The sequence below is a fragment of the Molothrus ater genome, chromosome 15 (genome assembly GCF_012460135.2).
Source record: "Molothrus ater isolate BHLD 08-10-18 breed brown headed cowbird chromosome 15, BPBGC_Mater_1.1, whole genome shotgun sequence".
Lineage (NCBI taxonomy): Eukaryota > Metazoa > Chordata > Aves > Passeriformes > Icteridae > Molothrus > Molothrus ater.
The window spans coordinates 16,764,336-16,787,612 of NC_050492.2; the positions used below are offsets into that span (position 1 = coordinate 16,764,336).

At 54.4% G+C, this 23,277-nt stretch overlaps 1 protein-coding gene across 1 annotated transcript; it reads right to left on the reverse strand.

The window, feature by feature from the left end:
* Positions 1-4,963: 4,963 nt before the first annotated feature.
* SH3TC2 (SH3 domain and tetratricopeptide repeats 2) lies at positions 4,964-23,277 on the reverse strand. The gene is made up of 17 exons (XM_036392054.1): positions 23,019-23,277; positions 21,287-21,391; positions 20,392-20,519; positions 19,884-19,989; positions 19,449-19,592; positions 19,147-19,348; positions 18,601-18,674; positions 17,673-17,868; positions 16,574-16,710; positions 15,735-15,776; positions 13,773-15,479; positions 13,258-13,438; positions 11,695-11,845; positions 11,128-11,250; positions 10,563-10,713; positions 8,993-9,189; positions 4,964-8,417 (listed from the first exon to the last, which is right to left on the reverse strand). Exons 1-17 carry the CDS (start codon positions 23,275-23,277, stop codon positions 8,226-8,228), a joined length of 4,095 nt encoding a protein of 1,364 aa, XP_036247947.1. The 3' UTR covers positions 4,964-8,225.

The window sequence follows — 23,277 nt, forward strand, 5'->3', positions numbered from 1 at the left end:
GGGGATGTTCCCTTCCTTAGGCCTGCTGGAAGCAAAAATGTGCATTTTCTCTTTTCTCTCCTTCCCCTGAGATACTCTCTCTGTTATTTTGGTTTCATTCACACCGCCGCACTTTCCCATTGCGCTGAGTGGTTTTTCCCGTTGCTTTTCCCACCGGAGCTGTCCCGGAATGTCACCAGCAGCCACCTCTGGTCCCTCCCTGCTGATCCCCGGGGACAGGGACGAGCTGCCCCAGGCGCGGCTGCCACCCAGGGCAGCACCTCTGGCGCTGCTGCCTGAGCTCGCTGAACATTTTCTCACCTTCTCCGGGGCTGCTCCGGCTTCTTCCTCTGTGCTCTCATTAACTAATGAGACGTGATGAGGCTGTGACACCGCAGGGAGGGACAGGGCCACCGAGTGTGGCGTTTCCCTGACAGCGTCTGGGAGGGGATGTGGTGACAAACACTGGGATGGGAGCACCTGGAAAGTGAGAATCGCCCAAAGAACCTCAAAATTCTTGAACCACCTGGGTTCTCCTGCATTCCCAAGCGGGCGCTGCTGGAAGGAGGGGTGGGAGGAGATGCTGCTTTTCTGGGAGTGTGTCCCTCCTCAGGGCACTGAGACGAGGCCTTTTGAAACCGTTTTGGGGGGGATGTGGCTAAAACTCTCCTGGAATGTTCCAGGCTTGGAGCTAATAAAGCTCTTCCACATAAATTAAGTTACAGGCATCTCATGCTCATCGCTTTGGGTTTCATCACTTTTTGTATGTGAAACTCAACCCAACGATGCATAATAATAATAATAATAATAATAATAATAATAATAATAATAAATTGTCTAACGAGCAGGAAATCGATCCCTGTCTCCTGGGCAGACATTAAATATAATTTTTTTTTTAAATCTGTTGGTTTTTTAATAAACATGAGGTTGCTGTGTAACTGAAGCTGAATTAACAGGTTCAGCTGGTGTGTGCCTGGGTGTGCAGCAGCTCAGTGATTTCTGCAGGCTCCAGCTCGGGCTGGAAGGGATGCAGGGACCGGGAGCAGCTCCTTGCCATGGTAACCCCTGCCCACCCTGGCTGTGTTTCTCTCGGGCAGGCTCCGTTGGAGGCGCTGGCAGCAGGGAACGGCTCCAGCGAGCTGAGCAGCCTGGGCTGCCCCTCGCCGCGGCTCCCGGGATGCCCAGGGTGAGAAATGCTCCTCACTTTTCAGAGTTTAGGAAGGTTTATTACACCTTATCGAAAATACAGCAGAAGACTGAATAAAGAAAAAAGGTTACAGCGCTGGGAGCAAAAGATTCCCCCCCACACACCATGTGCTGAGCCCCCTCACGATGGAGGTTTTTCTCTTTTTAACCCTTTAACCCCTCACAATGGAGGTTTTTCCCTTTTAACCCTTTAACAACTCACAATGGAGGTTTTTCCCTTTTTAACCCTTTAACCCCTCCCAATGGAGGTTTTTCCCTTTTTAACCCTTTAACCACTCACGATGGAGGTTTTTCCCTTTTTAACCCTTTAACCACTCACAATGGAGGTTTTTCCCTTTTAACCCTTTAACCCCTCACAATGGAGGTTTTTCCCTTTTAACCCTTTAACCCCTCACAATGGAGGTTTTTCCCTTTTAACCCTTTAACCCCTCACAATGGAGGTTTTTCCCTTTTAACCCTTTAACCCCTCCCAAAGTTCTGTCCAACAACCCCTTCTTCGCTGCCCGATGGTGGAGATCTCTTCCTCAAATCCTGACTAATGTATAACCCTCCCTTTTCATTTTTAATTCTTACAGAGTTTAGGGGTTTTTCTTCTTCATTGTTCCTTTCATCTCTCAATGTCTAATTTCGTTTATCAGCAAACCTAACGCTTATTTGTAAAAGCAAATCTCTTTTTCCATTCATCAATTAGTGGAATCCTTCCCACTGTTTCTTTTATCTCCCAGTGCTGGTTTTATCTACCGGCAGACCCACAGCTTGTTTGGAAAGACAAACCCACCATTCCTCTCGCTGGGGAGGGGAGGACAGGCACTCCCGTGGCATCCACGTCCCCATCGCGGTTCGTGTTTATTTTTTCTCTCAGCCAAGCCTCTCGCCCTTGTTTGAGGGCACGGAAAAGGACAGGGCTCGTTTCCCTAAATCCCACAGGAACGGCAGCTGCGGTTTGGCAGGGACGGGCTGGGAATGCTCCGAGCTGCGGTGCCTGGGAGGATGCTCGGCGTTCGGACCTTTAGCCCGGAGAGCAGGAAATGTTAACGAGCTGCTGTTCATTAGCCCCGGGTTTCTCTCGCACCCACGCCCTGCACCCCTGCACCCGCACGGGTTTGGGCCAGAGGGTGTTGGCAGCACCTCGGCCACCCCAAATAAAGAGTGAGCAGGGCAAGAATTGGGTGGAATTTTCAGATGCTGTGGCATCACCTGCTGAATTCCACAGCCTGCCAAAAAATAAATCACCAGAGCTCCGGTAGGGTTTGCAGAGTGCCCAACAGAGACTTTCCTCAGTGTTCCTTAGGCTGTTGTATCCTTCCAGGTGGAAATACAAGAAGATCAAGGGATTTCCAGCTGGAGGTGAATCCAGAGGGAGAAGAGGGAGGCACCACAAAAGTAGTTTGTATCAGTTTTTAGGGCAGGTTTGGAAAGGATTTGAGAACAAAGCAGCTCATGGCTGGGAGTTTATCAAAACAGCAGCAAGAAGATTTCAGGAGAAAATCTGTCAAGGCCAGCAGAGGATCTGTAAGGAGGAGTCCAGGTGATGCAGGAAGAAAGGACTGAGAAAAGGCAGGACATGGACATCCCCTAAATCTTCTGGGGTACCAAATAACTCCCAAAATAGCTGTTGTACAGGCACAGGGCACAGAGATGGCTCTGAAGGTGCCAGGTTTGGCTTCCCTTGGGTGCCAATCCCTGTTCCTCAGTGCTCTGCCCCAGCACAGCCAGCACAGAGCTCACAGCTCATCCTTCTGCCACACCATGAGATAAAAATGGCAAAACCCAGCTGGATGGGTCAGGGAAATCTGGGAGAGACTCCTGATGCTCTGGAGTCATGTAGGAATTCATGAAATCCTTCCCAAAGCACAGAGGAAGGGTTTTTTTTAACCTGATTTATATTGTAGGAATACTTTGGGATCAAGCCTGGCTTAAATCTCAGACAGGGGAAGAAAAAATCGTGCTGCCATTAAACAATCAGCTGCAAGGAGCTGAGGGTGTTCCAGGGAGGATTAAAGCCCACAGCCAGCCCATAAATCCTGCAGATATAGAATTTATAACCAAGTCAGAGCAGGTGCAAAAGAAAGGAAAAAACCCAAACAAAACAGCAAAAGAAAACAAGCAGCCCATAACCAGAGCACAGGGGGAGTTTGGTTATGTAAGGATTTATTCTTCCTTCCTCAAAACCCATCTGCTGCTCAGGAGCTCATTTCTGTGAATTCATCCTCATTCCTGGACTGCATTCCAAGAGTCTCCACGGCCAAATGTGGAGACTTTATCATTTCCCTCCCTCTCCTGCAGTGTGACAGGAATTGCTGGCACTTGTGCTGCTTCCTACACTTGGCCCCAGTGCTGTGGGGAGAACAGACTCCTAGGCCAGTTTTCCTCCCAGTTTTCCTCCCAGTTTTCCTGCCAGTTTTCCTGCCAGTTTCTTGACAGTTTTCCTGCCTATTTCCTCCCTCTTGCCTCCCAGCTTTCCTGCCTCTTTCCTGCCTTTTTCCTGCCTCTTTCCTCCCTTTTTCCTGCCAGTTTTTCTCCCAGCTTTCCTGCAAGATTCTTGACAGCTTTCCTGCCTCTTTTCTACCTCTTTCCTCTCAGCTTTCCTGCCTATTTCCTGCCAGTTTTCCTGCCAGTTTCTTCCCAGTTTTCCTGCCTCTTCCCTGCCTTTTTCCCTCCTCTTTCCTGCCAGTTTTCCTGCCTATTTCCTCTCTCTTTCCTCCCAGTTTTCCTGCCTCTTTCCTCCCAGCTTTCCTGCCAGTTTCTTCTCAGTTTTCCTGCCTCTTCCCTGCCTATTTCCTCTCTCTTTCCTGCCAGTTTTCCTGCCTCTTTTCTGCTTCTTTCCTCCCAGTTTTCCTACCTCTTTCCTCCCAGTTTTCCTAGCTGTTTCCTGCCTATTTCCTACTTGTTTCCCACTTCTTTCCTCCCAGTTTTCCTGAAAGTTTCCTCACAGGTTTTCTGCCTCTTTCCTCCCTCTTTCCTGCCAGTTTTCCTGCCTATTTCTTGCCATTTTTTCTGCCTCTTTCCTCCCAGTTTTCCTGCCTATTTCCTGCCAGTTTCCCACCTGTTTCCTGCCTTTTTCCTGCCTCTTTTCTGCCTGTTTCACTCTGTGAGGAGCTGTCACTCTTGGCACAGCCCACAGGAGCTCTGAGCACCTTCCCTGGGACCCCCATTTCCCCCTGGCACCTCCTAAGCCAGGACAAGGCAGGAGCAGGGAGCTGTCCCCCTCCCCTGGCACCCATCAGAGCCACATCCACGTGTCCCTGGCACTGGGGTTTCACCAGCTGGATGCTTGGGTTGTGTTTTCTGCCCCATTTTACCACTTTGCTCTCCCTGCCCTCTCCATGCCCACAGGGATTTCTCCCTGGGAATGCCCATCCCAGGTGGGGAGTGCCAGGGACACTGAGGTGGCTGTGGGCAGTGCCAGCAGAGGTGGCAGCTCCAGGAGTGCCCCCTGCCTGATACCACCTCAGCACAAGGAGTTTCAAACCCCTGCTGGGCATTATTTTTACATCTGGCCTCTCTATTCCCCATCCAGAGGCACTTCCCTGCTGCTGCTCTGCCCCTTCTGCCCTCCCCCAGGACAAGGTGAGCTCTCAGGGCAGGCCCAGCAGCACTGCAGGAATTCCAGGCCTGTTCCAGGTGTTTCCATCCCAACACCCCCCAGTGCACAGATGGAGAGTTTATTCAAGCCCCTGCAGCCACAGTTGGTGACTCCTGGCTCTGGCTCAGCCTCAGCCCCTGCTCCTCCTCCCCCATACATATTTATGAGCCCAATTATCACTGAACAAGCAGGTTGCTGTGCAAATAAATGATTTTTAATCTAAATTACCCAGTTTACACACTCCCCCCAGCTCTGCTTAGCAGAACAGCTGGTGTTTACCAACTCCTCATTACTGAGCCAGGCAACAGCAGGAGATGCTGCCCAGAGAGGAGCAGCCACCTCTGAGATAAGCTGAGCTCAGGGTTTATCTCTGCCTCAGCCTCGCTGCTCCTCCACTCCAGGTCTCTCATCCAGCCCAGTTTGCACCAGTGTGCCACGAAGGAATGATGAAAAAATGTCTGCTGATAACAGCTGTTATTGTTGGGTGCTGTATTTCTGCAGAAATTAGTCATTTCCACGAAAATCCAAATAAATCCAGCCCTCTGTCCATATCTGCATTTCCATTTATCAGCATTTCCTTTCTCCCCATTCCACGGGAGGCTCACAGCAGAGCTCAGATGATGCAAGAATTATTCCTGTCGTGGTATTTCCACTGTCCAAGAATGAACATATGGGAGAGAAATCCAGCCCCTGGTTACTCCAGGCCTTAAATGGCCCCCTGAGGCATCAAACAAACAGGGGATCACAGTGCCAGGACTGGGAGTGCTGGAAGGCCAAACTGGGGAAGGATTGGGGCACCAAATCCAAAGCAGGGGTGTCCCTGCAGCTCCCAGCACCCTCTGGAAGCACTGGGAGGGAAGGTGCTGCTCTGTGCAGCTCGTGCTGCTGCACGTGGCTCCCTCCAGGCCTATTTCCAGCCTGTCTGGCTGCAGGGAGGAAGGAAAACTCCTGGCCTGGGCATGGAACAGGCAGTCACATGTGGCTGGGGCAGGAGTCACGAGCCACGGCCCCGCTGGTGTCAGAGGAGATTTGATCCATCCCTTCCCTTTCCCCTATTTCTGCGGTGTCGGGGCAGGGCGCTGGTGGTCGATGCTTTCTGCAGGGTAATTCCTGTGTTCCCACATTCCTTCTCTTGCCAGAGCCTTCTCCTGGAGCAGCAGCACAGCCCTGGCCGGGCTCTGCATCCCTCCTGCAGTGTCCCACAGAATGCCCCAGGCTGGAGGAGGACAGGAGCTGCAGGAGCTGAGCCACCACCCGGTGACCTCCACTGGCACAAAGTCCCCAGATTCTCTGCCCACGAAACTGGTGGCTGGAGGGATGGAATATCCTCATCTTTCCTTGGGCATGGACCCAGGACTTGGTGCACATGAACAACAGCTTTTAATTTCACTGTATTGTGAATTTTAATGAGCCCTGGCCCTCCTGAGCTCTCATCCCGCTCATCGCTGCAGGTGGGAGCAGGCAGGCAGGTGAGGGACAGGGAAAATGAATTTTACAGGATGCTCCCAAGGAGGAAGACTTTTTCTCCCCACAGGCACCACAATTTTGTTTTGCTGTGATTTAAGAAGGACACATTTGGTTCCAAAGCAGCTCCAGAGTCTCTGTTTGACTCCTGGAGCTCAGCTGAGTCAGGCCAGCTCAGACACTGAGCCTGAGTGTTTAAACAAAGCCCTTAGGGCTTCCAGAGCCATCCCAGCTCCTCTCCACGCTCTGATTTCCAACTGTCCCTTTAAACAAAGCCCTTAGGGCTTCCAGAGCCATCCCAGCTCCTCTCCACGCTCTGATTTCCAACTGTCCCTTTAAACAAAGCCCTTAGAGCTTCCAGAGCCATCCCAGCTCCTCTCCACGCTCTGATTTCCAACTGTCCCTTTAAACAAAGCCCTTAGGGCTTCCAGAGCCATCCCAGCTCCTCTCCACGCTCTGATTTCCAATTGTCCCTTTAAACAAAGCCCTTAGGGCTTCCAGAGCCATCCCAGCTCCTCTCCACGCTCTGATTTCCAGCTGTCCATCTTCCTCCTGGCACAAAAGTGTGACACCCTGCTTTTCCCTGTGTGTGAAAAGATCCAGAGGATGCTCAGGAGTTGGAATGGTCCTTACAGACCATCTAGACCAAAAGAAAAAGGAGAACTGACTGAAAAACTGCAGAAAACATCCTGCCCTGGCATGGTGAGCACCAAGCAGCTGCACTGAAGTCAGGGTGCCCATCAGGTGGGGTGGGCAGGGAGGTTTTTGGGAGCCTTGAGCCGGCTGGATCTCACCCAGGATGGAGATTCCCCTGCTCCGGGCTGGGTGTGAGGCTGCCCGGCAGCACTGCAGCGATGCTCGGTAAACAGGAGGAAAACAATCATTGCCCCGGTGACAAACGCCTCGGAGGGACTGCAGGAGGAAGCTGAACTCGGCCTTTGTAGAGAGCAGGGAGGGAGGAAACAAATATTCTGCATTTGACAATCTGAGCGGGGCAGCACGGGCAGGGAGCTGGAGGAACCGGGAGCGGGGTCTGGCTGTGAAGCCCAGATGGCCACTGGTTGCCAAAGCAAAGAGATCAGCTGGGAAAAGCTCTCCTTGTTCCCTGCGCTCCAGAGCCGGGCTCGGGCTTTGCGAGGGAGCCGCTCCCGCTGCAGAAATGGGCATTGATTGCTCTCTGCTGGCTGAGCCGGGCTGAGCAGCAGAGCTCTGCATCCTCCCGTGCCCGGAGAACAGCTCGGGCGGGGAAATCCCTCCAAGGTCGGGAAATCCCTCCAAGGTCATCGAGCCCGACCGTTCCCCAGCACTAACCCGTGTCCCCAAATGCCACATCCACATTCTGGCACCTCCAGGGATGGGGACTCCAGCGTCTCCCCGTTCCTGTGCTCCTGCTCCAGACCCGGAGGTTGGCTGGGGTCAGGGTGGGCTCTGCCTCCTCCTGAGCAGTTTTTTTCTGCCCCCAGATGAGGCTGGACCAGCCCCTTTATTCCTCCTCGCTTCCCTAATTCTGTCCCTCACGGCCAAAAGCTTTGGTGGTGCTTTTTACAGGAGAGGGGCTTGGTAGAGTTGTCACCACAGACCTCATGGAGAAGATGAGGATAAAAACCAGGTGTAAATAAAGGAGTTGCTATGCCAGACACGTTTGGGTCGGGCTGAGCTGCTCCAAGGTGTGGGGCAGCTGTGGGGACAGGCACATGGCAGCACCCCCAATCCTCATCCTGGGCAGGGCACCCCTGAACCCCCCAGGAGCTCAGCCCTGCTGCACCCCCAGCTCCAGCACTGCTGCCCTGGCTGTGCCACCTCTGCTCTGGGCACAGCCCTGCTCCTGGAAAACAAGGCCAGGGTCCCAAGTGCTTGGGAGGAGGAGCCCAAACCCTTCCAGCCCCTCAGGACGTGGTGCAGGAGCCTGCTGGGCCGGTCCTGGTGGGCAGACAGACCTTGCAGGGTGCTGTTGGATGGCTCCACTGGTGTCCCCAGGCTGGCACATGGGTCACACCACGTGGCCACCTTGGCTCAGCCACCGGGGCCGGTCAGTGGCACAGCCTGGGGTGCCCTCAGGTCCCCCTGGGGCTCCGGGGATGGCACCCAGCTTGGCACGGAGCAGGGCCTGCAGCTCCTGATCTCCCAGCTCGGTGGCTGCAGCCAGGGCCAGCAGGAAGTAGGAGGCTGCATCCTGTTCATCCTGAGAGAAAACACAGAACAGGAGTTAGGAAGGGGCTTCACTGTAGGAAAGACATTCTGTTCTGTTCTTGTGAGCCAAGGAAAGCCCCATATCTCTCCTGAGGAAGACACCAAGGTTGTCACCATGGAGATGTGATGAAGGAGAGAAAGTTAAGAGATACAGACTCTAGCTGGCTCACAGAATGATGTGGCTCCTTGGTCACCCACTGAGAACTTTGTTTCATTCCTATAACCAATGGGCAGTGAATGTGTCTGTTGGATGAATGTAAATATTTTGAAAAAGTATAAAAGCAACACATTGCTGTATTAAATCTCTCTTGCACCCTTCTGATGGGGTCGTGGTACTTTGTGCTGTGTCATGCCCCATAACAACACTTCCCTGGAGCTCACAGGGCAGGAGGGAGCAGGAGCAGAGCCTGGGGGTCCAGCAGGACCCAGGGGCACCTGATTTCACTGGAATGGTGCTCAGTGCCAACATTTCTTTCCAAATTCTCTTCTCCTCTTCAAAAGCAGATGTGACCTCCACCCTCAGCCCTCCATCCGAGGCACAGCACCAGGGGAGGGCTCCTCTTTTACCTTCAGCTTGTGCAGGGCCAGGTTGCCCAGGTGCCAGTAGACCTTGCAGTAGTACAGGGCCTCTGCTGAGCTCTGCAGCACGGGGGGACGCATGGCCAGGGTCTTCAGGTAGCAATCCTCGGCCATCTCGTGCATGTGCAGCAAGTCATAGGCTGTGGCCAGGCGGTGGAAGGCAACCAGCTCCTGCAGCTGATCCCCTGGGAAAGAGAGGGATGGGATCAGCCAGCTCCTGCAGCTGATCCCCTGGGAAAGAGAGGGATGGGATCAGCCAGCTCCTGCAGCTGAAAGAGAGAGATGGGATCAACCAGCTCCTGCAGCTGATCCCCTGGGAAAGAGAGGGATGGGATCAGCCAGCTCCTGCAGCTGATCCCCTGGGAAAGTGAGAGATGGGATCAGCCAGCTCCTGCAGCTGATCCCCTGGGAAAGAGAGAGATGGGATCAGCCAGCTCCTGCAGCTGATCCCCTGGGAAAGAGAGAGATGGGATCAGCCAGCTCCTGCAGCTGATCCCCTGGGAAAGTGAGAGATGGGATCAGCCAGCTCCTGCAGCTGATCCCCTGGGAAAGAGAGGGATGGGATCAGCCAGCTCCTGCAGCTGATCCCCTGGGAAAGAGAGATGGGATCAGCCAGCTCCTGCAGCTGAAAGAGAGGTGAGATCAACCAGCTCCTGCAGCTGATCCCCTGGGAAAGAGAGGGATGGGATCTGATTCCCTGGGAAAGAGAGGTGAGATCAGCCAGCTCCTGCCATGGATCTGGAAGAAGGTGTGTGGAATTAACCAGACCCTTCCATGGATCTCCTGGAAGAGAGGTGGGTGGAATCAACCTGCTCCTGCCATGGATCTCCTGGAAAATAGAGGGGTGGAATTAACCAGCTCCTGCCATGGATCCCCTGGGAAAGAAAGGGATGGGATAAACCAGCTCCTGTCGTGGATCTGGAAAAGAGGTGAGTAGAATTAATCAGCTCCTGCCATGGATTTGGAAAAAGGTGTGTGGAATTAACCAGCTCCTGCCATGGATCTCCTGGAAAAGTTGCTGATCCAGCTCAATCCACCCCCAGCCCTGCTGAGCCACTCTGGATGCATTTTCTCAGCAGGTATCATGGGGGCATGGATACCTCTGAGAGAAAACAGAGCCACGGGCAGGGTGGTTGATGCCACAGCTGGACAGCTTGGCCCAGGAGTATCATCCAGCCAGGGGATTTTTTTGGGTGCTGGAAGGGGCTGGTACAGGACTGGTCCCATCCCATTACTATTTCTGTAATGGGAAGGGGTGAGGTTTTCAGCAGAAGCAGGCAGAGAGGAACTGCTGAGTCCTGTGCTTTCACCAGACTTCCTGTGCTCTGGGGTAACACAAACCCTCTGCTATCACACAGCTGAAAAAAGAGGAAGTGGCCTCAAAAAAGCTGTCATGACTTTGGGTAAGAGCAGGTCCAGCAGTGTTAGGAAAGCAGGAAATCCCCTTTTCACATGGATCTTGTTCTCATCCACAAGATTCAGTGGCTCTCCCAATAAATCACCCACTGCCCAGTAACTCCCAGTAACTGCCAGTTACTTTTGGGTGTAAATCACTCACCAACCCTGAGGCTGAGCCTGGCTGCCAGCGTGGCAAACTCCAGAGCCTTCTCGTAGCCCTGCAGGCTGATCTGCAGCTCTGCCAGTTTGTTGAACAGCCTCAGCTCTGTCTGGGTGGCCTTGAGTTTCCTGGCCAAGGGCACAGCTCCTCCCTAAGGAGAGAGAATGGTGAGCTCAGGATGTTCCTGGAGGGTCAGCACTGCCTGAGAGGGGTGACAGAGCAGCAGGCCAGGGACCAAAGCAGGGGATGGGCACTGCAGGTTTAGGTTTTAGTTCCTTGAAAATGAGTTTTATATCCCAGTGGCTCTCAAAGTCTGATCCCTGCCCTTCCTTGGGTGCTGGGAGTTCTGACTGGGTGTACCCAGGAGTGACCACACTTAACACCACCAGGATTAATTCCCAATTCCAAATAATTTTGGGGTTTTTTTTGCAAATCTGTGCTCCAAGCCTCCCACTCTGGCACCCTTGGGATGACCCCATCCCTCTGCACCCTCCATCCTTGAGGCAAAGCCCTCCCAGCCAACACAGTGGGGACACAGGGATAGAATGCTCAGGGGGCTCCATACCCTGTAAAACTCCACTGCCCGGGCCCTGTTCCGGCTGCCATTGAAGAAGGTGTCACCTGCTTTCTCATAAAGCTCCATGGCCAAGGAGAAGTTGTCCCCTTTCAGAGCAGTCTGGATGGCTGCCTGGAAGGAAAAAGGGGCTGGAGTGACATTTGGTGTGATGTAATAAACCTCAAATTTTAGGAACTGCTCTTCCACTTTGCAGCTCAGCTGATAAAATAATGCTGGAGATGGAGAGGTGCCAGAAGTCTTCAACTCCAAGGACTTCCCTGGCACTTGTCCCTTATTTATGGATATTTCAATGGGAACTGCTCACTTGGCACCTCCAGCTTCTTTTGGCACTGCCACATCACTTTCTGACTCAATGAACTCACTTCTTTTCACCCCAAAATCCTCTAAACTCAGTGGATGGAAAGAAAGAGAGGAAATTCAGTGCCTGAGGGCAAGGCAAGAGCTCCTCCTTCCAGCAGCAGGTTTACAGTGCTCACAACTTTCCCTTCCACGTTTCCCAGCCCCAAAAGGCTGTGATGAGAATGCAAGGCACAGCTCCAGCCACCTCCCCCATACCTGGAAGTACATTTCCACCAGCTCATCCTCCTGCAGGAGATAATAGAGTTTTCCTGCCTGCAGCCAGGCCTCTGCTGCCTTCACAGCCTCCTGGAGGTCGATGAAGATCCTCAGGCTCTGCTTGGTGCAGTCCAGGGATTGTCTCAAAGCCCTGTGATGGCAACAGGCAAAAAGCCACCTCAGAGGAGTCACAGAGCTGTCCCCAGGCCACCTCCCCATGGCACTGACCCCCTGCCCTCTCCTCCTGGGGTTACCAAAGGCTGGGGGCAGAAGGACATGGTCACCTCTGACAAAAGGATCATGGATGTCTCCATGCTTTGGTGCTCAGGTTTAACGGGCATTTGGCCACCTTAGGACAATTCAGGACACCAGTGGTCTCACTCACGCTGCTCCTCACCCCTGGGTGATTAAGAGGGCTTCATCCAGGTCACCTCCAAACCCAATCTGCCTCCCTAAAGCAAGTCCCAAAGTCACTCCCAGCTCCACATAGGAGCACAGGGAGGGAATGCTTGTACCTACATGTCCCAGACAGCACCTGACACCCAAACCCACACCTCTGCCTGGTGTTTGTCCCTTGTGAGATCTCTGGCTACATGTCCAAGCCCCTTTTCCAGCCCCTGGTCACTGGAGGACACAAGGCCAGGCAGTGGGATGAGCCAGAGGGCTGGGCATGGACTCAGCTGTGGGGAAGGGAGAGCCAGCAGTGTCCAGGGCACTTTGTTTGCTTGGTGTCTCTCCTGCTGGCAGGCAGGCCCCAGCTGTCCTGGGAGCCCAGGCAATGGGGTGCTTTGTGATCCTAAATAGCACCGTTCACATGACAGGCATCTGCTCCCTGAATACCTTCCCCCTGCACTCACCCTGACCTGGCTGGGAGGTGAACATCCCAGATGGGGACAGCCCTGCCCATTTGTCCTTCTGGGACTGGGAACTGGCTCTGCACTCTTTGATCTGATTGCCTTCAAGGTCTGTGGCCTGTCCCAGCCTCTCCTCTCCCTCTCCCTCTCCCTCTCCCTCTCCCTCTCCCTCTCCCTCTCCCTCTCCCTCTCCCTCTCCCTCTCCCTCTCCCTCTCCCCTCCTCTCCCAGTCCCAGTCCCACACAGTGTTAGGCAGGGATTAAAGGTAAGCTGATACTGGTTTTAAGCACCTCCTGTGGGTCTTTAGTCCCTCCCTGGGGACAATATCCCAGCAGATGTGGGAAGGGCAGCCTTGGCAGCTGGAGGCTGAATCCAGGCTTACTCAAAGAGCAGATAAGGAGCCCGTTCTCCCTGGGGAGTGGTGATTAATCACTGGGATCAGCTTCCAAAGGAAGCAATGAATTCCCTGTCACTCTGCTGAAGCCTGGATGTGTCCTGGAAAACTGTGTTTGGCCACACTCCAGCTCTGTCTGGGACAACGTTTGCCCAGCTCTGGTTGACATTGAGCTGCTCCCTCTCAGAGCACAGTGACAGCTCATAAATCCCAGAACCAGAGCTGTGGGGCAGATGGAGCCACCACCACCCTGCTCGAGGGACACCCCAGGAAAGCCAGCACACTCTGGCAGCATCCCACAGCCCAGGCACTCACTCAGGTGTGCCCAGAGCCTGGTAGAGCTGGCTGAGGGCCTGCCTGGCACTGGCCTCCAGCTCCCTGTCCTGCAGCTGCCGTGCCAGGGATGCCCAGTGCTCGTGGTAGGTGATGCAGGCCTGCAGCTCGGGGCACACTCTGCTGTAGAAATGGCACAGACGCTCCGTGACGTGCAGCTGACCTGCGGTGGCACAGGGAAAGGGAGAAGGACAGCTCAGGGGACAGCTGACCTGTGTGGCAAGGGAAAGGGAGAAGGACAGCTCAGGGGACAGCTGACCTGTGTGGCACAGGGAAAGGGAGAAGGACAGCTCAGGGGACAGCTGACCTGTGTGGCACAGGGAAAAGGAGAAGGACAGCTCAGGGGACAGCTGACCTGTGTGGCACAGGGAAAAGGAGAAGGACAGCTCAGGGGACAGCTGACCTGTGTGGCACAGGGAAAAGGAGAAGGACAGCTCAGGGGACAGCAATGGGGACCTGACCGGGTCAAACGCTGCCCGGCTCCCCTCTATACTCACTCCTCAGGTTCTGCCACTTCAGGGCAAACCCCAGCGCCAGCTCATAGCACAGTTTGGCATCTTCCAGCCTCTGCCTGTCCACCATGGCCTGTGCCAGCCACAGCAGCACCTGTGCCAGCTCCATGTCCATCTCTCGGTGGCCCTGGAGCTCGCTGTAGAGCCGCACTGCCCACAGCAGGTACAGCTCGGCCAGCTGGGCCGCCCCACACGACAGGCTCAGCTGGCCCAGGTTAGCCAGGGCCACGGCCTGGTTCCTGCAGCTGCCCGCCTCCTTGGCCTTGTGCAGGGCCCTCAGGAAGTTCTCTGCAGCCTCCTGGAGGCGGCCCTGGGCGGTGAGGGCCATGGCCAGCAGGTTGTGCACGGCGCCGTGCGGGGTCTCGCAGGCCGCGCCCCGCAGGCAGCGCCGCAGCCGCCGCAGGAGCTGCCCCGCCGGGCCCGGCCGCCGCTGCAGCACGTACAGCCAGGCCAGGCACAGCGAGGACTCAAAGGCCTCCTCCTCCCCCAGCAATCTGGCCAGAGCTGCAGCCCTGGCTGCGTAGGGAATGGCTCCATCCAGCAGGCCGTGCTGGAGGTACGTCCTGGACAGGATGGCGCAGAGCGTCCTCTGCATGGGCACGGCCCTGCTTTCGCAGCAGAACTGCAGAGCCTGCCTGAGGTACATACAAGCCACTGCTGGGATGCTGCTCCTGTCCAGCTGCTGCCTCCCCAGGAGCTTGGAAGCGTTTTGGAGGATGAAGCCGGCTCTCCAGATGGGGGTCGGCGTGCCCTTGGTGCTGCTGGGAACGAAGGACCTGACGGAGGCCAGCGCGATGTTCGGCAGGCACTTCTTGTCGTAGAGGTAGCCCAGGGTGGCAGTGGCATCCAGGGGCCCAGCACGGCTGCCTGGGCTGAGCCAGGTGGTGCTGAGGCACTGGAGATGCTCCAAAAAGGGCAGCACCTCCTCAGTCCTGCCCAGCTGCAGGAAGAGCTTGACAATGAGGAAGCAGATCCGAGCCTCCAGCGGGGCGTTGCCCACGGCGATGGATTCCCTCAGGATGTAGGTGAGGAGCCCCAGCTCGTTCTCCGAGCTGAAGGAGCGGCCAGGCAGGCACGCGAGCAGGGTCACCGTCTTCCCCAGCAGGGAGGAAAACTTGTGCTTCATGTTCTGCTTCAGGTAGATGGAGGCGAGGCTCCCGTGCAGCGCTGCCAGCAGGGGCAGGTCCCCAAAGCCCCTGTCCAGGACACTCATGGCTTCCTCAAAGTACACCCGGGCCTGGGAAAGCTTGAGCTTTTTGATGCAGAGCTTACCCAAGAGGAAACAGAGCCTGACGTGAGCCCAAAGTGAATGAGTCCTCTTGGCCCAGTTCCGGGAAGTCTCGAGGTACAGGACCAGTTCATCCTCATCAGAGAAACCATAAAAAGTAGAGTGGAGAAAGGAAAAGCTGAGATCATAAAAGCTCTGAAAACTGGGCACGAAACTGTCTTGGTTGAGGAAGGTCAATATGGGGTCAAAGACATCAGCATCCTCCACGTGGCTAGCGTTGAGGTCAATGAAGAATTTGGGATAATCCAAGTCATCCAGCTTCTCCAGGAGAACATCTTCCAGTGTGGCAGGGGCTGTTTCACTGCCTGGGCTGGACAGCTCTGAGGTGCTGCTGGTAGCCCAGTCATTGATCTCCTCCCAGGACTGGAGCACCTGGATTTCTTTACTGCCATGGAGAGCAGCCTCTGGAAGGGACAGGAAAACCACAGTGGGATCAGGAAGAAATTCTTCCCTGCGGCTGCCCCACCCCTGGAATTGTCCAAGGGCAGGTTGGACAGGGCTTGGAGAAACCTGGGATAGTGGAAGGTGTCCCTGACCATGGCAGGATGACCTTTAAGGTTTTTCCCAACTCAAGCCATTCTCTGATGTTTCCTCCTGTCCAAATTCACCCTCAGAAGCCATCACCAAAGCCTCCCCCTCTGTCCCCTCCTCCTACTCACCTGGTGGCACTTGTGGGAACGCAGCTGTGGGTTCAAACCCAGCTGTACAAAGAGACAAACAGAAAATAACCCCCAAATCCTTGGTCAGTGTCAATGTGCAGAAATCAGCTGAAGTCCCAAAGCCACCCAGCCAGAACAGAGAAAGTGAGAACCCCCAGAAACCCCGACCCTGGTCCTGCAGGCCAAGCTCAGTGGAGAGCTGCACCTGCCAGGGTGAATCCCAGCTCAGGAGCTGCTGTGACAGCAGAGAAGGGCCCTACAGACTCCAGCATGGCAGGGTCACCTCCAGAGGACACCTCCAGCCTCCATCACCAGGCTGAGCACAGATGTCACAGGCACATTTTATGAAAAATCCTTTCCTTAGGATTTTGCTCCTGAGAAGCCAAGAGGCCTCAGAAACGAAATGCAAACAATGGTTATCTGCTGCTGTGGAATGCAGCAGGTGGATCTGGGATTGGTCTCTTGTGGTTGTTTCTAATTAATGGCCAATCACAGCCCAGCAGTCTCAGACTCTCTGGTCAGTCACAAGATTTTATTCTCATTCCATTCTTTTTCCTTTCCTTCAAGCCTTCTGATGAAATCCTTTCTTCTATTCTTTTAGTATAGTTTTAATGTAATATATATAATAAAATAATAAGTCAGCCTTCTGAAACAGGGAGTCAGATCCTCATCTCTTCCCTGCTCCTGGGACCCCTGTGAACACCACCTCACACAGGTTTGTGCTGCCTCCACCCCAGAAGTTGCCTCCGCTGCATCCCCATGGTCCTGGGGCTCTCCAGGCCCTGCCCAGCTCTCCCTGGGGATGCAGGGACTGGGATATGAGGGAAGGGGACACTCACCCAGCCTGTACACAGAGGTGATGTCAGTGTGTGCCAGGTCCCCCAGGAGGGTGGCAAAGTGCTCCTCGTCACCATTGCATGGGATGTGCAGCACTGGGGACTTCTCCTCTTCACTCAGAAACACAAAGCCCTTACCCCTGGGGTGGGGCAGGAGAAAAGAGTCAGCGTGTGCCCAGCCCCTGACACTGCAGCTGGCCTGTGGGGTGGGATGGGATGGGATGGGATGGGGTGGGATGGGATGGGATGGGATGGGATGGGATGGGATGGGATGGGATGGGATGGGAAGTTTTCCCATGCCTTCTCTTCCTCCCACCACAGAAGTTGTGTTGCAGATGAACACAGGATTCTGGACACCTTCCCCATCCAGGTTCTCCATGAAGGAACAGAAAGGCACCAGAGAAAAGGACTTATGGGTCTGGTTTGGAATCCAGAAGCCACAGGACACCACCTGATCTGCTCTGTCCGTTCTGGAGTGTCAGAGAAAAGTGCTACAACTCACCTGGAGTGACTCTGAGAGGGGAAAGCCCAGCAGACCTCGGTTAAAACCTTGTCCTCCCACCCACACTCTTGGAGAAGCCTTTTGGGATGGACATCACATGGAAGCCACCAACAGAGACAGCTGCTGACTCAGGGTGGGATTTACCACCCTCCCTCCCTCCCTGGACAGCTCTCCCTGGGTCCTTGGGAGGGTGTGGAATTCTGCTCTGTGCCAGTGGCCCTTCTGCCTCCACACCCAGGGCAGGAGGAAGGAGAGCAGGATTTGTTTCCTGGGCAGGAAATGCTCTCCCCACCCTTGCCAGGCTCCCAGCCCCTCAGAGCTACAAACTGAACATTTCTAGGACAAACTGGGAAGCCACCTTGCAGAAATTAGCCCAGGGTTGGATCTGTTCCTCTCCAAGAATCACCTGAGGCAGGTGAAATGCAGTTTTTGTGTCTGGGCTGCAGCAGAGCCTGGCCAAAGCTTCTGCTCACACCTCAAACCCACCTTCTGTGAAGGTCCTGCAAGGGGAATCACCTGCCCTAGGCTCTCACACAGCCTTGAGGTAGGATTTGGAGGCTCCCCTCCCTTTCCTCTAGAATTTAATTTAAATAAACTCACAGAGGTTCGCAAGCCTCGGGGTCTACGTGTCGGGTGAGAACAAAGCCGATGCTCCTGGTGCTGAGGGATTTGCCCACAAACCAGGGCAGCCCAGGGATGAAGAATCCAATGATTTCTATGGGATCTCCTTTGGAGAAGCTCAGCTCATCCCACGCTGCTCCTCTGTGGTCCTTGGTGGCGATGCACCTGCCTCTGACTGGGAAACCAAGGCACAAAAGGGAATCTCAGTGGGATCCCTGCTAAAACCTCCTCACTGGAAAAGGTCTGGGCAGAGAGTGGCCATGATTCCAGCTGGAGAGGGCTGCCCCTCTCTCCCCTGAGATTTATTGTGATCTTGGGCCCAGCTCTCTGCCTTTTCTCCTTGAGAAGTGGGTTACAATGCAAAATAAAAGAAGGATGGATAAACTCCACACCTCTGTGAGCTGCAGCCTGGAAGGTGACTGGAAATATGGATTTTCAGAGACACTGCCTTGTCTCAATTCTGCCAGGAGTGAAATCCTGGATAGTGCAAATGCCCATCCCTACATGACAAAGTCACAGCTGCAGGGACCTCCTGTGTCCAGCTTGCTCTGAACTGGACTGGACTGGGGTTAAGGGCTGGGTGGAGGGCACAGGTTTCATGTGAGCACAAGGTGGGAACCTCTTGATTTGAAACCTCACCCCTGAAAGAATGAAAAGAAACATAAAATTGCAGTGGGACAGGGAAAAGCCGGTGGCAGGAGGGTGTCACCAGCAGCTCTCTGCTCTCCGTGCTCCTCAGAACGGGGTTTGCAAGTGCTGATCTGCATTCCAGAGGGCCCAGAGATGCAGCATTCCCTCAGAGCCCCTGTGGTGGGGTCAGTCCCAGAAGAACAGATGGGTTTGTGGCCATTTGTAGCCAAACCCAGGTTTTGTGCCCAGCCTGGGACAGTGCACAGGTGCCACTCACCAATGGCCCGAGAGTTCGTCCCACTGATCTCCTGGGAGAGGCCAAAGCTCACAGCATAATTCCTCAGGAACCACCTGCAAGGCAAAGGGGGACCTCAGTGGTCCTGGTGAGCACTGCTGAGCTCAGGCCAGCCCAGGGATGGTGTCACACCACAGGGGAGGATTTGCCATCTTTAAGGAAGGTTTCTCCAAGTGAAAGGCTCAGCCAGGTGACCAGTGGGAAGCCTCACTTTGGCTGGCATTGCCTGAATTTTTTCTGCCACTTCTTCATCTGTTAATCAGAGGTAACCTCATGTATGACCTCAATCAATACCTTACAAAAACCACATCTGAAGTAGGAGCATGTCCTTGCTGGGTCCCATTGACAGAGAATGCATTAATTCCAGTCTTTTTGCCTGATGTGGATCCTCCTGGAAATATCCTCACAGAATTGTGAGGCTCTTGCCCTTTGCCAGAGGCAAGAGGAGTTTCCCAGCCAGCCTTGGTGCCAGTCATGCACCAGGATCAGGAAAGAATCCTGGTTTGAGCCCTTTCATTCAGCACTTACTGGTAAAAGGGGTGAGCTATTGGCTCCAGAGCAGTCACAGGCACCACACCTCGCTGCCCCGTCTTCAGGGATATTCCTTCCCATCTGGAATCCTGTCCAGCACTCTTCACATGGACCAGCTCATTCCTGCAGAGCTGCAGACCCTCCTCTCCCTCCTGCTCCAGCTTGCAGACCCCAGGCACTGCCCTGCAGAAAAAGTTCCCTGCAGAGAGAGAGTCAGAGGTGGTATCAGTGCACCAGGGGCTGCAGCCCAGCCCTGCTGGGCATTTTCAGGAATTCCCCCATGTGCATTCCCATCACACCTTCCTGGAGGAGCAGATCCATGTAGATGGTGGCCAGGTGCTCCTCATCCACGGTGACCCTGAGCTCTGTGTCCTCCACCAGGGCACAGTCCAGCCAGAACTCCTGGGCAAGGAGCAGCTGCTCCAGGCAGGTCCCCACGTACCCTGAGAAGCCAAGAGGGGCACCAGGATCAGCACCTCCTTCTCTGGGCAGCAGGAAGGGTCTTGGGGATTTCCAAATGTCAGGCAAAAGTTTCTAATTTTGTCTCCAAAATTTCCCAAAAGGAATCCTCCCGATTCTCCCTGACCCAAACAGAGATTTCATAAACAACAGATTGCAAAGTTTTCTAATTCATTTCTCACTGTCCACCCTGAACATTACAGTTCTGTAGTGTCAGACAATGCCTTCTCCAAAAACCCTCCTCACACTGTCTGTTTAGACCTTGGAAACATTACCTAAAGTCAGATAGGTGGAAAACTTCCAGACTTCCTCTGGGGTTTTGAAGGTGAGGAGGAAGCGATCCTCGTGTGCCTGGGTGCACACCAGCCTGGCTGACAGCTCCTGCACAGGGGAGACAGAGCAGCATCAAGGGACACTCCTGGAGCTGTGAAATCCAGCAGGCAAGGAGAGTTCAGTCCAGGCATCTTCTCTGTAGCTGGGATTTGTTTGTATAAAACCCAGCCTGAGAACTCTGTGCCTGTCCAGAGCTGTACCCTCCAGCAGGGACATGGATTTGGTGATCCCAGCCCTAGGAATTCCTGGATATTTAGGCTCAGATCCCCCAAAACAACACAAGGCTCAGCTTTGCCCCTCACTTGCCATCAAGTTCATCTTCCCCATCATCCCAGTCCCCTGCAGAGTCCCCTGCAGTGGCCTTGGAGGAACTCCTCAGCTGGGTTTGGCACCCCAGCACACCTCCCACCGTTCCAGGAGCATGCCAGCATGCTGGCACGGGGTTTGTACCTTGAACAGGGCACAGACACTTCTGTCATCACTCTCCAGAGCCCACAGCCTCCTCCTGGCAGCCTCCTGGAGCTGGGCATTGCGGCGCCCGCAGGAGCGGCTCTCCACGGAGAAGGAGAGAGAGAGCTCTTGGAAGGGAAAAGAAGAGAAGGGAAGGGGAGGAGGAGCTCTGTGCCACCCAGAGCCACCCCTGACACCCTGCCAGGGCCACCAGAGCCTCCAGCTGTGGCTTGCCCTGGGGCTGGATTGAAGGCACTCCAGACAGTAGTTTATGTTGGGACTCAGGTATTTATTGTTTCTTATCAGTAAAACAGTCTCACTGCTGTGAGTTCTGCAGCTTTTCATTAGAAGGCACAAAATGGCCAACAATCTCTTGTTCCAAGGTCTTTTAAAATGAAACTATCCAATTAAGAACTGACACTTGGATTATTTTCCCTTTTAACCCAATGACTGATCCCAAAGAGCTGCAATGCCCAATTACAAAATGCCACCCAAACCCATGGAGAAGAAGGAAGAAGAAGCATGAAGAAGAAACCCAGGACAACACCCTGTGCCCTCCATCTTTCTTCCATCCACAACACACTAAAAATCCCAAAACCTCAATTTCTCCACGAAGGGAGACACCTGCACTGCTCTCTATAATCTATTGCACACTTTTGTGGATTCCAGTCTGTCTTGAAGTCTGGGAAACTTTCTCCATGAATGAGGGTCAGAGTCAGTGCTGCCCTGGGGGCCAGGGCACCCCAGAGCAGGCAGAGAAATATTCCCTGTGGTGCCCTGGGTTTTCACATCACACAGCACAAGCCCAGCCCACCCTCATCCCTCAGGCACCAAGGTGAGACCCGAGGCACTGCAGGAGCCAGGAAATCTGTGAGGTGCCCCAGGAGCTCCTTACCTGGGGGAAAGGTGTCCCTGAGAGGCAGCAGCACCACCGGGGGCTCTGGGGAGCCGTGTCCTGCCTCGGCAGCGGGGCTGCTCCTCTCTGCCAGCCCAGCCTTACCTGGAGAGGAGGGAAGAGCAGAGCTGCTGGGAAACGCTGGGCAGAGCTCTGGCATGTCCTGCCTCAGCTGAGGGCTCCTGGAGCACAGCCCTGCACATCTGCTGGGGACTGTGTGACTCTGGAACCACCCTCAAGTCATGCTCAAGGTTGGAGAGATCCATGGGAGTGATGGGGTCTGACTCTATCATTCCCTTGATGTTGGGCTTTTTTCCAGTGCTGCAGTGGCTCTGGAGTGAGGGGATTTCCCTCCTTTCTCCTGGCCAGGCCCTCAGATGAGCAGATCTGTTAAAAAGGTGAATCCCCAACAGAGATGTTGTTTTGGAGGAAACCTCAACTTCCCAGCACAGGAGAGCCAAGGCCTTGCAAAACTCTTTGTTCAAAAATTTGAAAATCAAAATGAGATTTTCTCCCCTGCCTGCTCTGCAGGGTATCCAAAATCCAAGCAGCTTTCTCCCTGTTCCACACATCATCAGCTATTGCCATAAAGGATTCAGAGCCTGCAACTTGAGCTGCTAATTATGTTAATGAAAGCTGAGGCACACACAACTCCAGCCCTGCTCTTCCACAGCTGCATTGGCAATGGAGGGATAACCAGATTAAACCCCAATTTTTTGTCAGCAATCAGACAGGATTTGTAAGATAAACATGTACCTGGAGATGTGGAGCTGGAATGTGCAGCAGCTTTTTTAAGTCACTTCTTTGACCAGAACTCTGCTCTACAGTTCTTTTCACTGAGCCAGCTTTGCCAGCCACTCAAATAAATTGATATTTGCATGCAGAAATAGAATTCTTATTTAAAGAAATAGAATTCTCATGTAGAGCTAGCAAGTAGAAAAGAACAGCCCAAGGTTGGACAGGCCATGAATAAGTTTTGCTTTGAAAGAAAAGAGTCTACATTGAACAAAGTCTTAACATTTCATGAGGCAGCTCCACATGAGGAAATGGAGAAGGGGAAGTGAAGGGAGGAAGAGGCAGAACTAAATCTGAGCTGGCTCCTGCCATTGCTCCACTCCTGGCTGACCTTCTCCCCTCTCTGTGCCCACAGAGCCTGGGGGTGGGTACACGGTGCCATTCCCTGGGGATGGGGATGGATCCCTGATGCCATTCCGTGGGGATGGGGATGGTGTTCGCTGAAGATGGGGCCCTGATGCCATTCCTTCAGGATGGGGATGGGTCCCTAGTGCCATTCCCTGGGGATGGGTCCTTGATACCATGTCCTGGGGATGTGTCCCTGGTGCCATACCCTGTGGTTGGGTACCTGATGCCATTCCCTGGGGATGTGTCCCTGATGCCATGTCCTGGGGATGGGGTTGGGTACCTGATGCCATGCCCTGGGGATAGGTCCTTGATACCATGTCCTGGGGATGTGTCCCTGATGCCATGCCCTGTGTTTGGGTACCTGTTGCCATGTCCTGGGGATGTGTCCCTGGTGCCATACCCTGTGGTTGGGTACCTGATGCCATTCCCTGGGGATGTGTCCCTGATGCCATTCCCTGGGGATGTGTCCCTGATGCCATGCCCTGGGGATGGGGTTGGGTACCTGATGCCATGCCCTGTGGTTGGATCCCTGGTGCCATGCCCTGGGGATGGGGCTGGGTACCTGATGCCATGCCCTGTGTTTGGGTACCTGTTGCCATGTCCTGGGGCTGTGTCCCTGGTGCCGTGTCCCATTGTCCCCGGCAGTGCAGGCGGTCCCCGCGGGGCAGGAGCTCGGGAGGCCGGGGCCAGCAGGACTCACACTCCTCACCTGGAGGGGGGGCAGAGGCGTCTGCATCCCTGGCAGGATTCCCCCAGCTCGAGAGGTGTCCCTGGGATGTGCCACAGGAGGTGGCAGGTGGGACACTGCTCGTGCCACCTCTGCCAGCAGCAGGACAGAGCCCGTCCAT

Excerpts from the sequence above, each read along its gene's own strand:
- SH3TC2 (XM_036392054.1), bottom strand. The coding sequence starts at position 23,277 with ATGGACGGGCTCTGTCCTGCTGCTGGCAGAGGTGGCACGAGCAGTGTC. Across the intron at positions 19,990-20,391 it reads GTGTCTGTGCCCTGTTCAAG|GAGCTGTCAGCCAGGCTGGT; the intron begins GTACAAACCCCG and ends TCCCCTGTGCAG. Across the intron at positions 15,480-15,734 it reads GTTCCCACAAGTGCCACCAG|AGGCTGCTCTCCATGGCAGT; the intron begins GTGAGTAGGAGG and ends TGTCCCTTCCAG.